At 39.7% G+C, this 16243-nt stretch overlaps 1 protein-coding gene across 3 annotated transcripts; it reads right to left on the reverse strand.

The window, feature by feature from the left end:
- Nucleotides 1–290: 290 nt before the first annotated feature.
- cers6 (ceramide synthase 6) lies at nt 291–15856 on the reverse strand. 3 transcript variants are annotated; one of them, XM_029530168.1, is made up of 11 exons: nt 15530–15856; nt 14649–14754; nt 14412–14542; nt 9195–9252; nt 7474–7524; nt 7263–7355; nt 4821–4949; nt 4471–4577; nt 2513–2669; nt 2332–2355; nt 291–1233 (listed from the first exon to the last, which is right to left on the reverse strand). In XM_029530168.1, exons 1-11 carry the CDS (start codon nt 15697–15699, stop codon nt 1081–1083), a joined length of 1179 nt encoding a protein of 392 aa, XP_029386028.1. In that variant the 5' UTR covers nt 15700–15856; the 3' UTR covers nt 291–1080. The 3 variants fall into 3 exon arrangements, with proteins under 3 accessions (XP_029386028.1, XP_029386029.1, XP_029386030.1); XM_029530169.1 differs by lacking the exon at nt 2332–2355; XM_029530170.1 differs by lacking the exon at nt 2332–2355 and having other exon boundaries at nt 14646–14754.
- Between the last annotated feature and the right edge of the window lie 387 nt (nt 15857–16243).

Below are 16243 nucleotides of genomic sequence, written 5' to 3' on the forward strand. Positions count from 1 at the left end.
CTTACACCGTTGTTTTTCTTATTGTTGCTTGCTGCGAGAAAGGCCAAGTTGGAATTGTCATCCAATGTTTTTTCAAAAATAATCTTGGATTTTATCTTGAGTCATTTATTTATGAAACTCCAATGAGTTTCCAAAATTCATTTCTGTATAAAACTAGCATCAACTACCAGAGTAGTGATAAACATGTATTGAAACATGTATTGAACATACCCACACATTTTTGCAGTGTTTGTGGTTTGTTTGTTTTTTTTTTTATTGAATAATTAAAACAACTCAGGTCTGCCTTGTAAGACAGCAAACGGCTTTTAATGAAATGCTTATCAGAAATGTACCAGAATACTTAACAAAATGCTTCAATGGGGAATACAGCATCTAGCCTTATCTGATGCACACATGTAATACTGTCATTGACATCTCATATACAGTTTGAGTGGTGGATGTTTTTTTGTTTTTTTTTATGCGAGTAAAACTTCCCACATTACATTTGTGAGTGAGGACAAACTCAGTCATCAATTTTGGCAAATCTTTGGGGGTGTAGCATTGAAAGAAAATCTGGAGTCTTCAGCATTTTTGCTAATAGATGTGTGGTGTGAAATTAACTGCTGTGTTGTTGCTCAACATGATTTCATGTTCAGCGGTGACATCGAAGTAGCATAAATGCCTGACTACCATCTGCAGACATATTTCTAAAAAATAAATAACATAGAAAAGACTCACACATAAGGAAAACACACACCCAGTATGCCGGACTACTGTATGTTAAAGTAGCATGCTTACACCATAAAGTGGAATGCTTTCATTGGCTAATTGGCTAAAGAGTGGGCTGTACTGATAGGAGTGATTCAATATCTTACTGAGTGCACTTTGATGCAAATATATAGATGAAGAGAATAAATTGCGTAAGGAAATTAATAAAGAATCAAATCGAGAACAAAACTGCATTCACTTAAATCATGTAAGAACTTCCAGTACCAGACAGGCAATATAGTTCAAGTCTCCACCACACACTCAAATACACACACACAGATTGATGGATGGTGTCTGTAGGATGTAGGATCCAGTGTTGCGACTTCGGCTGAGTCAGTGTTCATCTGGATACGGCGCTCCTGTCAGGTAGCCGTTGGTCCCATGGTTTTTATTGGTCCCGTTGGTGGTACTGCTGTGGTGCTTGTGTTTGGGGCTGTCGTCCTCATCAGAGCTGGACTCGATGTCGCTGTGGTCGTCTTTAGACACCTGCGGCAAGAAGAGAGATTGTTGGAGATGAGTCTTCTCATTAAAATTCTTGTCAGTGTCATTATCTGTGGCAGCCTTGCATAAAGGTGTCGAGAATGGGCTTTTGCATATCAAAAGGTGGTCTGCTAATCCATATGAGGCAACAATCTGCAAAAGACAAAATCTGTTTGCAAATGTGAAACATGGAGAAATCCAAACAAAACATTTGGGTTGCAGGCGGCCAATGATGATTTTCCGTGTTGCTTAAACTCTTGACGTTTTTACCAAATTTGATAACATAATTATTTTGTCTGTATAATGTCATAAAATGATGCAAAATGCCATTTTCAATTTCCCAGAGCTTGTTCAATAGAGAATGATCTGAAAGAGCAAACAGCAGTGAATCCTTACATTTGAGAGGCTGCTACCAGTGGATGTCTGGCATTTCTTCGCAAATTAAATCACATATCAGCCAATGCATTTTTTGACAGTCATATCATCAACTAATCGGCAATATACATTATTAATTCATCTTGAAGTCAGCCAGAAGTCAATTTATCCAAATATAGAAAGCTTTTCAAGTATTCATGAATAAACTATAGCAATATCAATAAGCCAAACAAATGGCCATCATAAGAGGGTAGATACAAATAAGCCTCAAAGCTAAATGTATATACCATGGCTTATTTATCATGCTAACATGCTAACATTTACTAATTGGAAATAAATGCAAAAGTACAGCTGTGGCTGATGGTAATCTCATCAGTTTTACAGGAGAAAAAAAATCTAAATCTAGATGACTTGATGATGGCGAAGAGAAAAACTCTGAAATCAATAGTTTTTGTAGTTCATCCAAAGGGAAACATGCATCTAGTACCCATCCAATATTTACTTAGATATTCCTGTTTGGATAAAGTGCTGGAGCATCTGACAAACTCACACTGCCATCCCTGATGTTGTTATACTACTGTGGCTCAACATGTACTGATTAGATTAGGGCTGATTGACAGTCAGGATTATGATGAATGTAAATGATTACATGACTGCTGGAGAAATGCCAACAAAATAAATGCCATGTGTACTAAACTGATCGAGCTGTACCCCTTTCAGGCTACTTACATGTAAGGGATTCCATTTTCCAACCTGGGATGTTGCAGATTAAAAAAGAGATTAGAAAGAGGACATCAATAGTGGCTGTTTAACGCCCTACAGAGCATATATTGATGTACTAGCAACTAAACACCATATTATGCTAGAATAGGTATAGATGAAAGGATGTAGTTGTTGACTAGTGACTCACTTTTCCTTTGGATATGGCTCGGCATGCTGTCTTCACTATGAGGTAGGACCAGAACGAGTGAAGAAGCTGCAGCAGGATCAGAAGCAGGTTGAAGACCCACCAGGAGGGGTAGGGCCCTACAATCTCCCAACTCTCAAACAAGGTGGTATTTAAAATCCTTTCATAGTCACAGAGGGGGGAAAGAGATAATTAACTCGCCATTTTTCATGAGAAAAACACAAGGATAACAAGTACTCCTCTTGAGCAGGAGGAATTACTGTGTAGACAAAACCAAATGCAAACCAGGGAAAAGCAATCAGTCTGGCTGTGGTCCAGCTCTTTCATGAAGCACCTTTAATGGTGTGTTCACAGTAAAAATAGATGTGTTTATCTGAACCAGCATTTTTTATTGTTCAATTTATGGATAACAATAAATCTAAACGGGGCAGCAAGGTGGCATAGTGGTTAGCGCTGTTGCCCCACAATAAGGTTGTGTGTGTTTGTTGGTCTCTGTCTGTCTCTGTGTGTTGGCCCTGTGATGGACTGATGACCTGTCCAGAGTGTACACCGTCCTTGCCCAGTGTGAGCTGGGATTGGCTCCAGAACCCCACACAAAACCAGAAACGGATAAACAGTAGAACAGAGGTCTCCAACTCTGGTCCTGGAGAGCTTCTGTCCTGCATGTTTTAGATGTTTCTGCTCCAAAACACCTGATTCAAATGATCAACTCCTCATCAAGCTCTGCTGAGGTCTGATCAGGAGCCACTCATTTGAATCAGGTTAGTTGGAGCAGGAAATGTCTCAAACATGCAGGACAGAAGCTCTCCAGGACCGGAGTTGGAGACCTCTCTGGTAAAAAAATAATTCATATATTTATGAATTAATAAAAATGTTCAAAGAAAAAAAAATGCTAGTGGGGAAGAAAAAAATGTGATGCAGTGATTGGCTTCATGACAAAAAAAAAAAAAATTAAATAACTGATAACTTATCCACCAATTCTTGCAAGAGCATGTCTGTGAATCATAGCCTGGTTATTGAAGCCATGGCAACAGCTTTATGTATTGACAACTTTCCCACTGCTGTGGTTGGGCTGACCGAAATGTAGTGTTAGATCATCGTATTATAGTGTGGCAACAAAGGCTGAGAACACCGGGGTGTTCCAGGTTCAATGCATATGCTAATCCTCAAAAACCACCATGTTTAGCAAATGCTCTGTTGTGAATTTCCCCTCTCCATAGAGACAACAAACTTTGAATCCAGATTCTGAAAATAGCATTTTTGAGCTTATCAAGTATTGACGGTATGTCAAAGAAAAGCAGACCGTGTCAGTCTCAATCCAGAAACTAAATCATTTTCCCTCCTTCTTCTCATGGAAGAAATGATAACACTGCTGCAAGATGACGGTTGTATAGAAGGACTAAAGCTATTTTGTGATATCTGCAAATATCACCATGATAACCAATTAACTACTTCAACTTGCTTTTATGCTCTATTCAGAATTTGGATGAATTGGCCACAACTTTAAGTGTTATGTCAATTTAAAACAGAAAAAGCAACAAATGTGTCCTTATTTGTGGAAAACGCCTTTGATGTTTTAACAATCAGATGAACCTCCAGACACAGTTTTGAATGATGATCACAACGATCTGCACTTTATTTTGTTGTTGATTTGTATGGGTTTCTTTGAGAGATTAAAGCTGGTGTATCCATAGTGACAATTTCTTAGCAACAATATTCAGAGATGTGTCTAAAATGCAAGCCAATGCTGGGAAAGCAGAAAAAGCAAAAACAACAACACTGAGATTAGGATTGGGCTGCCAAAATGTGCAGAGCAACTCAGGCATCTAATGCTCATATCTTTTTTAACTCTGGCTCTCTGCGTGCTGCAGTGTATGCAAATGGCAGCTTTGCACTACCTCACTAAAGCCAGCTGTCAGAAGGATGCTTATGATGATACACAGTAGATGAATAACACTTACCAAATAGGATAAACACCCAGTCTGGAACTTATGAAGAGAATTGCAAACATTGCAAACAGGAGGTTGCACAGAATCTGATATTTGGCATAGTTGGCCATCTTAGCAGCCTACGAAAGAAACATCAACATACATTTGAATATGCAAACAACTGTTACTGAAAAGTTTCTTATACTACAAGTATTTTTTTGAAATCTGTTATTTCCAGCAGCGTTATCTGAACCTGTATTACACAGTCTGACTTGATGCCTTTGGTATAATAGTTGTATTTAAATGTAATAAGAAAAGACTGAACACTCCACCCACACACCCAGAACATATCTATAGCATTCAGCTCTCTTGCTCAACTTCACCTCTATCAGCACGTCGGCTGCATCATGGAGACACATGACCAGAGTTCCAACTCGTGCCATGTTGTTAACATATGAAAAGGTGATGAGGGAGATAGTCGCCACATGGTGCAGGAACATGATCAGGAAATCCTGGGGACACAGTTGCCAAGGAAATGTCACATAACTATCGAGGGCACTTTGAAAATTGCTTCATGGCTGTTTGAGTCACTGCATGCAGGACACGACCAGAGCCTCAAGTACAGAGATGTGATAAAGTCAAAGGGACTTGTCTCCTGTGTATGCACACAGTGGCCATGTGTGTTTATTGTATATAAAAAAAAAAAAAAGTATTTTTAAAATGGCAAAGTCCCCAATGCTGGTTAATAGCAGTTGAATTGAAGTCTTTGTGCAACAAAATAGAGACTTTTGTCGAAACAAGCAGAAGAGGCACTATATTTATGTTTTCACGTCCTTGAAATGGGGTTTGCTCAAGTTAGTAGCTGGACATGTGATTACTGTACGTCTTTCAAAAGAAAAAATCTATTTTGGTGAGGCATGTTCATCAAGTGTCACTGAGATTGTTGACGCGATTGAAAAGTTAAGACAAGGCAATGATTAATCACAGTTTATACAACAATAGTAAGCACATCCTCTGTGTTGTTACAATTGTGTGCCTACTCTTCATTTGGTTGTCATTGAGTGAATCTGTAATGCTCTGTAGATATCTCTAAATATTTTTGAAGCAGTGGTGGAGAAATATGCAGATAACTTACTGAAAAAATGAAGCAATTCTACAAAAAAAAAAAAAAAATCCTTCCTTAGAGGGGCTTGAAAAGTATGATTATGTATCAAAATAACAAAAGCACCCAATGCACAAATAGGCCCTGTGGTTGTATAAATGAATATATATATATATATATATATATATATATATATATACTACTGAGTACTGCTGAGTAGTTTCTATAACAATACATCATCATTGTCAGTACAATCTTCTCAAGTAACTCATAATTATAGATGTCCATGGAGATAAAAGTGTTTTATTTTCCTCTAAACTGCAGTGAAATAAGTGTAAAGTGGCATGAAATGCACCTACGCATATAAAGTATTGGACTATACAGTAGTGCAGCACTAACTAAAACAAAGATATTGTGGTTGCATTAAACATCTCATCAAAATATATGACCCGCCCCATTATAATATGGTCCCGTCTTGGTATGAGTTATTAGGTTTGGGATTTTCTTCAATGGAGCTCCAGGTTATTAAAGATGCAGACAGGTGGAATGGGGAAGCAATCATCTAGCAAATCTCAAGCTAGTGAAACTGTCAGCTCAAAGTGGCCAGGACCAGTCCGAAATACTTAAAGAATGACAGGGAGGATGAGAAAGGAAGAGCAATGGTGCAGAAGATACAGAATGAAAGCAAGGCAAGAGTGTGCAGGGGGAGAACATACTGGAATTGGCAGGGGGTGCAGAGGACCTCCTCAGTGTGGTACTGTGCATGAAAAAACTGAAAGGAGAAACAAAAACAGACAACATGCCAACAGTCAACAAAGAAGATGACAGAGTGAAGGCATACACAGCATGGCATCACAGGGGCTGCTGTGAGTGCAGTGAGCGGACCGTGTTGTGGAGAGGGCAGAGCTGGGGATGGACTGGAGTAAGACCATGGCTGGAAGGCATGCAAATTTATACTTAATGAATCAAGTGTGTGGCCACATTTATAAATAGCTATGAAAAAAAAAAGAAGTTGAAGTTAGTTGTTTCCCATTATGAATGTTTGTATAAACTGAAACGAAATTTCAGTTTTTACAAACACTAACCAAGATGGACCTTTCAAACCACATTTACAATGAAGTGTATCTAATACTGATACAGTATTTTTGCTAGGATATGGTTTTAAGACATCCAACTGCTCAATACACAAAAAAAAAAACACCCAAAAATGATATGTAAATGAAGTGTATGTGCTTAATCTTGTTCTATTATTATATATACATATAAATATATATATATCTTACTATTTATATATATATATATATATTTTATATATATATTGTTTATTCAACAAAGCAAAATCAAACCAACCAATGGTGGTGGAGGCTTTCAGGGAAGTTTTAATGAAGTTTGACGAAAAATCCAACATCTATATGTATGAAAATGTTGCTCACCGCACAATTTTTGTTATTTCACACATAAATAAGAATTTTTGGAGGCAGGAAGCTAATTTTCAAAACATTACAGGGTCATTGCGACAATAAGAGAGGAGGCAGTCTGACAAGGATAATTACGCCTGGTTATATTGCTACTTAACAGTGTCAGAAAGAGAAGACAATTGGCTGGTTTTAGATACAAAAAGGTGACTGAAAGTGTCACTTTTTGCTCTGCAGCAGATCTTTCACCAAACATTCAATGGTTTGTGTTAATTAAATGTCTTGGTGTGACTTGCAGTCATTCTTACCTTCCTCCTGATGTCTGTGAATTGGGAAAAGAGTAAGGACAGGTAGAAAGACAGCTCCAGTATATAGTAATAATGGATGTCCACAGTCAGTGGCTGCATGAACACACAAAGCAACAGGGTTAAAACAAATATTTGAGAGGTAGGAGTGTAAATAGTGTAATTCATCTTGTAGTATCATGATTACGGAGGATGTGCAAAAAAAGGCTTCTACCTGGTAGGGGTAGTTGTACCAGCACTCTTTAGTGTTCCATAACCATGGCGTCTGCAGACAAAAAAAAATAAAAAAAAAATTAAAATAGTTCATTGTAAATTCTATGACACAAATAAAAATGTAAACTAAATTACTAAAATATAGTGAGTACTATAATGAGTTCAAAAGCTCCGGAGACAACAACAACAACAAGAGCATTCCTTCCCTGACAAAAGCTTCAATGTTGTATTTCATTAAATTAAAAAAAAAAAAAAGGTTGTCAATTACACAATACAAACACAGAATGGAGTTTTATCTGCAGTTAAGTTAATGTCTTTCAATACAGCATAAATAGAGCATATCAATACTAAGCAATGTTGTTCCCACATGCACAGCTTTGGTTCAGCATTTCCTTGGCGTTTACACATGGATAGATTGTCAGGAACCGGAGGGCTTGTCTGAAGAATGAGATGTAGTAGAATTGAATGAATTCTTAATTGTGATAGGAAACAATGTGTTCGAGGCAAATAGGGGCCAATTGCTGAGTGTACAGACCTGGTCTATTAATAAACCCCGCAGTGACTTGAGTCTGGAGCAGGGACTGCCAAGGAATGAACTATTTTTACAAAGTGCTATGTCATGCAACTTCTTTTGAGAGATTTTAGGCCTTTCAACTAGCTCAACTGTTGCTCTGATGATTATATTAAATTATGTATCTTCATGAATACATGTATGAACTATATTAATTCATCTCAGTCCCATATTTCAGTATTATTACATTGGCTCATCTGGCAAAGCGTACGATAATAACGGAATGCACAAAATGTTGCTGGTCGCTCCTCTGTGCCCCCAACAGCTGATGGGATTTCAGACTTTATGACGTGGGACGGTGGACTTTACTGGAGGGGAGTGAAGGGAACGCTCCAATTTAAAGAGCCTCTGAACTAGACACAGTATAGATACACAGAGTAACATTCTCAATTTTCACTAATCAAATGAGAATTTGGCCAGAATTTGAAGGATAAAGGTGTTTTAAAAAGATAACATTCAATGTGGATAGTGTTCACAATGAATTTAGAATTTCCATGTTTGTTGCACAAGGCAGCAAACTTGAACATGCTTTTGTTAGCAACCAATGCTTACCCACATAGCATCTAAAAATACTGAGCACATACCAACATGATGCAAAATATGAATATAAAAATGTAGAGGCATATTATAAAGTAATTGTGACCTGTCACTGCAGAACACATGTTTTCAGATTTCTTGCCAATCTTCAACAGTATCAAAGAGACATTTTTTAAAAAGCCATGTTTTCATGTAAACACTGAGTATCTCTGAGTCACCCTGGTAATATTCACAGTACAACGGCATGTAGAGGCATAAAAGGCGCTACTTCAACATGATCCACACAACAACACAGCCACCTTAACCACTTACCAATAGCAGTATACATATGTAATCTTGGTTAAATTTTAAAAATAGCTGCCAACTGTAACTACAGTCATCTTAACTGATAACGCTGACATGAGTCATTTTAACGCTGCAAACTTGTGCCATTCACCAAAACTTCCATTATACCTCACAGTCTCATGTCTGGGATCATCCTGTTCATGAACCACAAGATTTTCATGCTGGCCACGGACGTCCAGTCTGTATGTAAAAAGGGCCTCAAACCTCAATGACTCATACTAAGTTCAGCCATAACAGGAAGCTGATGCTCAATCTATGGAAAAACGTACCTTTTTAAGGAAACGCACTCCGTAGGTAAATATGTATAAATAGAAAGTAAACCTCCACCTAAAAGAAATGAAGAAAACAATAATATTATAAATGACATACAATGAAAGTGTTGTCTTTAAAAGGTCCAGAACAAACACGATTTTGTTCAACACACATTATAACCATTATTATTGTATTAAGATTTTGTTTGATGGCATTGTTTAAGCTTGGCTCAAAACTCTGATTGTGACCCTCTGATGAGCAGGTTGTTTACAATTTACATTTTCTTTCTTTATTTGGCTTTTTTTTTTTTTCTTTTCTACTTTGCTTTACCACATTGTCAGAATCTGACTAAAGATAAAATAAGTTATTTTGACGGACTAGAGGATTATAGAGAGGAAAGTGTTTTAATCTGCTCAAACCAATTCTGGGAATAAGAGCTGCAGCTCTTATTCTTAAATCCAACAATACATTCTAAAATACAACATTACCACAGGATGTGTGTTTTAATGCTGCCTGTATACTAATTATATAGTTGGGTTTTCATTTACAGTGCACTTAAGTGGTGTGAGGTCTCCCGTCTAGTTTGACTCACTGAAAATGGGACATCGCCGACTTCACATTGGTGAGGTCCAGAGGGAAAGGCGAGACACTCAAAGTGTACAATCGCAGCCCAGCCAGCTCTGTGCTTTATATAATCCTGCACATCATTTACAGTAACCACAACTACACAATAGTAGGGAAAGTGATCATGAGGTCTGAGCTTACAGGCAAAGAAGAAATGGCCTCAGCTGACATTTCAGTGATCAAAGCATTGCTGAGCAGGGATGTGAATATATACCGAAGTCATAACAGTCAGCAGCTGGGAGAAAGAATTTAAGATGGGCTAACTAGTAAGTCCCTTTCTGCATAGCTCTGGATGTTGCATCAGACAAAAAGCAAGAATTTTTATACAAGGAGCAACTCTGACTCCAAGGCTTGAATGAGCAACCCTCTGCAGTTTGTTCTTGACTTGTCAAAGCATTTGACACATTTTTCACTGATTATATTAAATATTTCTCCCAATTGTGGCATATGTCCTAAAAAAAACATGTAATGTGCACATCTGAAACATATAGAAGAGGAACAAAAGCAGCTTGTCTTCTGAGATGAAGTTCTGCAGGTTTTGCAGTGTGTGTTTTGTTTTTCTTTTTTTTTGCTCCTGCTGACCTCAAATCAACCACACTTTGTCAGGCCCAGCCCCCAAACACAATAAGAGAGCAAGGCAAATCCATCTTGCGAAATTTCTGTTCAAAATATTCAACCGCAACTCTTAGTGCAGAAATTATTAGCATGGTAACATGTGGTCTGTGGAAGCTGTCATCAACTGTTTTTGTGCTTGAGCAACAGTATTGTAAAGCCAAATTAACTGGACAAGTCTACCTGGCACGCAGTAAAAACTGTTGCATGGCAACTGGTTCATCAAGCTCGCAAGAGTCTTCTTCAAGTGCTGCTGAATCGCTGCTATATATGTGCAATCACAGTGACTCACACGGCCTCCTGTGAATAGATTTCTTTTTCTGATGTCAGGCACAGATAGATTTCTGTAATAATGAGGTATGTTTTCCAGATATAATGTTGATAAGGACTGTGTTGTAGAGAAACTGAAGTGTTTTTAATTTAATTACCTAAGGGTCGCTATTTTTTTTTTCTGCCCACGATGGACCAACAAATGGTCAATTACACTTATAGTTAATTGTAGCTGGCTAGTAACTGAAGTCAAAGAATTAGGTTTTCCCACTATAAAAAAATCTTTAATTTTTATAACAGAACGACAGTAAACTTGCAGAACGACTCGGGATACACTCAGAAACGCCATACTTACCATAATAGCTTGATTATACATGAGTGAATCATTCATGATATCTGATGAAACTGTGGGTTTTAAAGTGATACAGATCCACTGATCCACATTAAACCAAATGCACTTGTTTATACAGAATATTGCCTGCGGGAGCAAATAATTGCAGTGGGGCAGCTTTGATTTGATCAAAACTAAGTAACCAGGTTGGCTTTAGACTGAGCATAGCACATAGTTTTGGAATAAAATGGTAAAAACCAGGTCCTGTTGGTTTATCTAATTTAACTTTGTCACTTCTCCAGGTGGGAAATCTGAGCCCATGCTGACTACAAATGCTTGCTCCCAGATGGTTCAATATAAGAATCAGTCATGAGGTTCTAGCCTTAGTCAAAATTCAGTTGTGAGAAAGCCTTGCTATGTATTCCCTCTTTGCTGTTAAATCAGCAGTAACACCTCTATTACGCTCCAGGCAATAATAGCTTTCCTTTCACCTTTGTATATTTATCTAATTTGTTCTAATTACTAGGCGCAATTTCCGATTGCCCACACGAGAAAAGATTGTTAATAGCTGGTTATCTTAATGCGATCCAAGCCCAAAAGAGTGCCACTAATCTTAAGGCAAAACAGGGGTGTGGCTGTCACCGCTCAAGTACACGTGTGCATGGCTCATCTCTCAGCATGAGTGTTTGCATGTACCGAGCACAAACATGCTCATTAGTTGTTAGCTTGATGTTTGCAGAGCTGCTTCTTGGGAGATGTGATGTCTGGAAGGTATGAAAATCTCACAGCTGCATGTTGGTTAGAGGAAGAGAAGTCATGAGGATATTGCCAATCTCAGTTGATATTTGATTTTAATATGTTTGTGCATGCACGTTTTGACCCCCCCCCGCCCCCCCCCCCAAAAAAAAAAAAAAAGACAGTATTTCATGCACTACACACAATGCTACACTTAAATATATCCCAGGCTATTTCTTGCTTGTGCAGACTTATCATCACAGTGATGGTAGCCAAGTCGCTTTGTCCAGCCAAGAAAGACTGCAGCAAATAACCAGTTGTAGCTACAGCTCCTGTAACACCTTACTTTTTGGTTGGTTTAACAAAGTAAAATATAATGTGTTAATTGGTGAGCTGTTAGATGTATTTTGGACAGAGCCAGGCCAGCTGTTACCCCCCATGCCCCCCCCCCCTCCACACAAACTAGTTAGCCTAACAGGCTGAGTTATAGTTTGGCTAGTTATAGCTCGTATTAAACATTTACCACAAACCCACTTAAAATCCATTCCATGTCAATGAAGGGGCAAAGGTAGATAAAAAAAGATAAAAAAAAAAACAACAAAAAAACAATGACTCCACTTACGGTGATGTTACATCTATTCAAATGAGTGGGATTGTGTCTTAAGAAGCTCTGAATTGCATTATTTTGCCTACGATTGTTTCTTCGTTCTTGCTGGAAGCAGAGAAGAAAAATGACAGAAAGATGAGATCAGACAACTGGGGCCACTGAGGACATCAACGCGTGATCCTGCCTCAGTCTGTCCTTACCAGGAAAAAGTGAAGGGAGGAGAGGCTGGCAGGTAAAACAGCGCTGCACAAACTGTTCATTTTCCTTTGTCATTTAATCTCTTTATACATATACATATTTTTTTTAACAAGTAACAGCTGTCACTAATATGAAACTGCTTGTGTCCAGTTATTTTCTCTTTTCTACTTGCTTTGACTGCATAGCATCTGTTTTTAGAACATTTCGGCAAGATTTCAGTATTTGTTGTGAGAAACATGGGTTACTACAGCATACTAGCTGAAGCATCCATACTTGTTGAAATGCTTTTCATTTGGTCTATTTGGGGAAAAGAGAGGCGAAGACAATAGCTGGTTAACAAATTCCATGACTAGTCTTCATTATTTCCTGAGCAAATGTCTCTGCTACATACTGTCTGCCTAATGAAAAGAGCAGACAACAAATCAGTCATCCCGACAACTGAGAGACAAAGAATGCTATCGGTCTGCAACAGCTGTGCATGAGGGCCTAATTAGAGCACAATCGCTGCTAAAGGACAGAAGCCAACCCTGTTTGGAAAATTGCACTGTAAGCAACCGAGACAGACAACCTGGCCAAACTCTTGCGAGTCCAATGTCGTCTGCAGTTAATTATGCTGTATGCAGATACCAGCTTTGGTGCAGTCCGGGCTTGAAGAGAATGAATGTCAGCTTAGCATGTTGAATTTATACACGAGGCCAAATTTACCTTTGTCCTGCTTTTTCAGATTTTCTCCTGAAAGTTGTGATAGTCCAGCAGCCTAATCAGCCAGTACTGTCCTCTTGAGTGAACAGCAGCCTCGGGCACATCAGAGGATACGAGGCTCCCTGTGTCTCAAACTGCCAGATTGGCTCTGCTGGTGTCAGACATGACTCTGCTCTGACAGCCACACTCGCTCGTTGGCCTTTAACATCACACTGCTAAGTAACTACAATCTCCCTGATGGCAAACCCTCCACTGCAGATTAGCCAGTTCTCTATTACAGCCTGAGTAGGTTTGTTGGTTCGCATTGGGACACGTTTGACAATTATCCCGAAGCAGCACCAGCATTCGTGCTCCAATATTTTTAAGCCAAAGAAACAGAAACAGCTAACCAGAACTGAAGCAGCCTCTTAGTGACATGGAACAGCTCACAGACGCACGTCTGCTGATTCCTGTTTATTTATGAAAAACAACTGCAGCTGAAAAGTTTTGTTGTTTAAATGATGAGAGTAAAAAGTAACACTTAACTATACCTTGATCAAATTTTCTGTCTTTTTGACAAAATGTCAAGCATTCCAGCTTCCAGTGTGGACAAAATGATCGTTGTTAACGATATCAGACTGTCATACTTTTTGCATTTTTAAGCATTTTCTGGATTCAATTAATAATAATTAAAAGAAAATAACCACTGTAGCGGCCAATAAAAAGAAGAGCTGTTAGTAATTTCCATGAAAAACAACTCTGAAGTACTGTCACCATTTACATAAGTAGCATGTTGTTTGTGAGAGCAGCCATGGTGTTTCCTTTCATTTCCCTACAATATGAAAATAAACTTGCAGAAACATGGAACTTTCTGGGACAAAGTTATCTATCACTGCGTTTACTGCTGTCATGTTTGGGTTATTGATGGGTGATACTGCAGTGTGGCCTGTTTAAATCAGCATTCACTTAGCACACTACATTAGCAGCCAACAATAAATCACCATTGCATGTCATGGCAATAAAGCGGACATGATAGTTGGTTTGACAGATTATCGTTTTAAGTCAGGAAAGGTAAACGTGCAAATTAGTTTTCAAAAAACTGGTTGTTAGTAAACCGTTGCTAAGATGGATGTTTGTTGGGATCTTCAGTGTGATGTCAAGTGTAATTTTTCTTACATGCTCTCACAGAATCGAGCGAGAGTGCTGGGTTTCTCCTGGTTGCGCCGCTGTCTGAACCACCGTTGGATGGTCCGCACATCCCAGTCCAGCTGCTTGGACAGGCCTTCCAGCCGCTTCTCATCTGGGTGCTGGCAAGAGAGAATAAGCCCTCGGTGTGTTAGATGTGCGTTTCCTTGGCATACGAATTACAAATGTATGACAGAAAAATGAACAAAAATAGAACGCATGCACCACCTTAGTTATAGCGGTGAAAACCTTCTCGAGAATAGCGTTGGGTTGTGCTTTTTGTGGCCCGTTGGCCTGGATCTTCACACCCATTGCACATGGTCTTGCAATAAACCTGGAAATTTAAGACCAGGGCACAATTTTATGATCAACATCAAAACAGAGACAGTATCTGTGAGCACGAGACACATTTAGGGACAGGGACATGACGCATTCATTTATCAGGAGGCACATATCCATAAATTCATTATTGGTGGTGATCCAGACATGTGCATCTGTGGGTGAACTCATGACGCAGCACCACGTGGATTCAGTATCTATGGCTCAATCCTATTCACTTTTTAAAGAGCATGCTGCATTTTCAGGGATAAATTATCAAGGGTTTGTTGGGGGGGGGACTATAAGACCCCAGTAGCTTTTCCCTAGAGGGACTTACTGACCCACATATGCATGAAGTGCAACCACCATGACTATGCCTTACTGTATATTGTATACTGCTGATAGTACAATTAGTCAGCATGCAGCCTATCCCAACAAGGGTAATAAAGTTAATATATAGATATATAAATCAGTCTTTTTTCAGCGTTGTGCATTAGTAGAATTAGATTTTGGGCTAGCAGGGCAGTAACCAGGTCTGGGGCAGGTAGGGTAACTTGGCTGCACAGTGTGAGCTCTGACAGATGCATCAAATTGCAGACGAGCGCGTAACGCTGCAGGCCTGCCGAAGGAAGGATGATCAACGCCGGTGATCTGCGGGGGGCTGAGCAGATGAGATGCCATTGTTTAAGGTAACAGACTGATGGAGCACGGACAGACGGGCTGTGCCGCACCGCTCACCGGAACATTTGCTCGACACAACAAACGGTGAACCGGTACGAGTTCGGACCCACCTTTCGAAAACCAGCCGGATCATGAAGATGCAGAAAGCCAAAGGGCACGCCAGATAGAGGTCCTCGGCTTGCGGGAACGTAGCCTCCTCTGTGTTTTTTAAGTCAGCCCAGGTTACATTGTGGGGGAGCCAGAACCGCTCGTTCCAAAACCACGCCAAAATACCGGCCATCTCGCCCCGCAGCAGACACCGAGACCGGGATCCGGAGAGAGAAATGGACGCTGCCTCGCTGTCTGTGGAACGGTCTCTCCCGGAGTCGGTGATTGGGGCGATAGATGTCCGTGTGAGCCCTCCGTCCGTCCGCTTCCCCCTCAGCTATCCCTCTGTAGGGAAGTGGACTCAATCAGCTCCGCCGCGACTGATTGGTGCACTGAGATGTCACGCAGCACCGTCCGTGTGAACCACGTCCGACGGCAGCTCCTCAGGGGGGGCAGTCCACAAAACGGCCGGCCGTCCTGATGAACGCGTTGTGGAAGAAAGCGGTTTTATTTATCGTGTTTGTTTGTTGCTATAAGGCCATCGGCGTCATGAGGCAGGAAGAATCTGACAACATGCTGCACAAAATTTGATTAGATGGGGGGGTCAACTTTAACGCTTCATCGCCATCCAACTCCAACCGATCAATAATCGATATTATCGAATAAAATGGGGAAATGTAAATGTATAAGGCAACCATGTATGAATGGGCTTCGGGACGACAGCATGCTTGGTGAGC

This window comes from Echeneis naucrates, chromosome 21 (genome assembly GCF_900963305.1).
Source record: "Echeneis naucrates chromosome 21, fEcheNa1.1, whole genome shotgun sequence".
NCBI lineage: Eukaryota > Metazoa > Chordata > Actinopteri > Carangiformes > Echeneidae > Echeneis > Echeneis naucrates.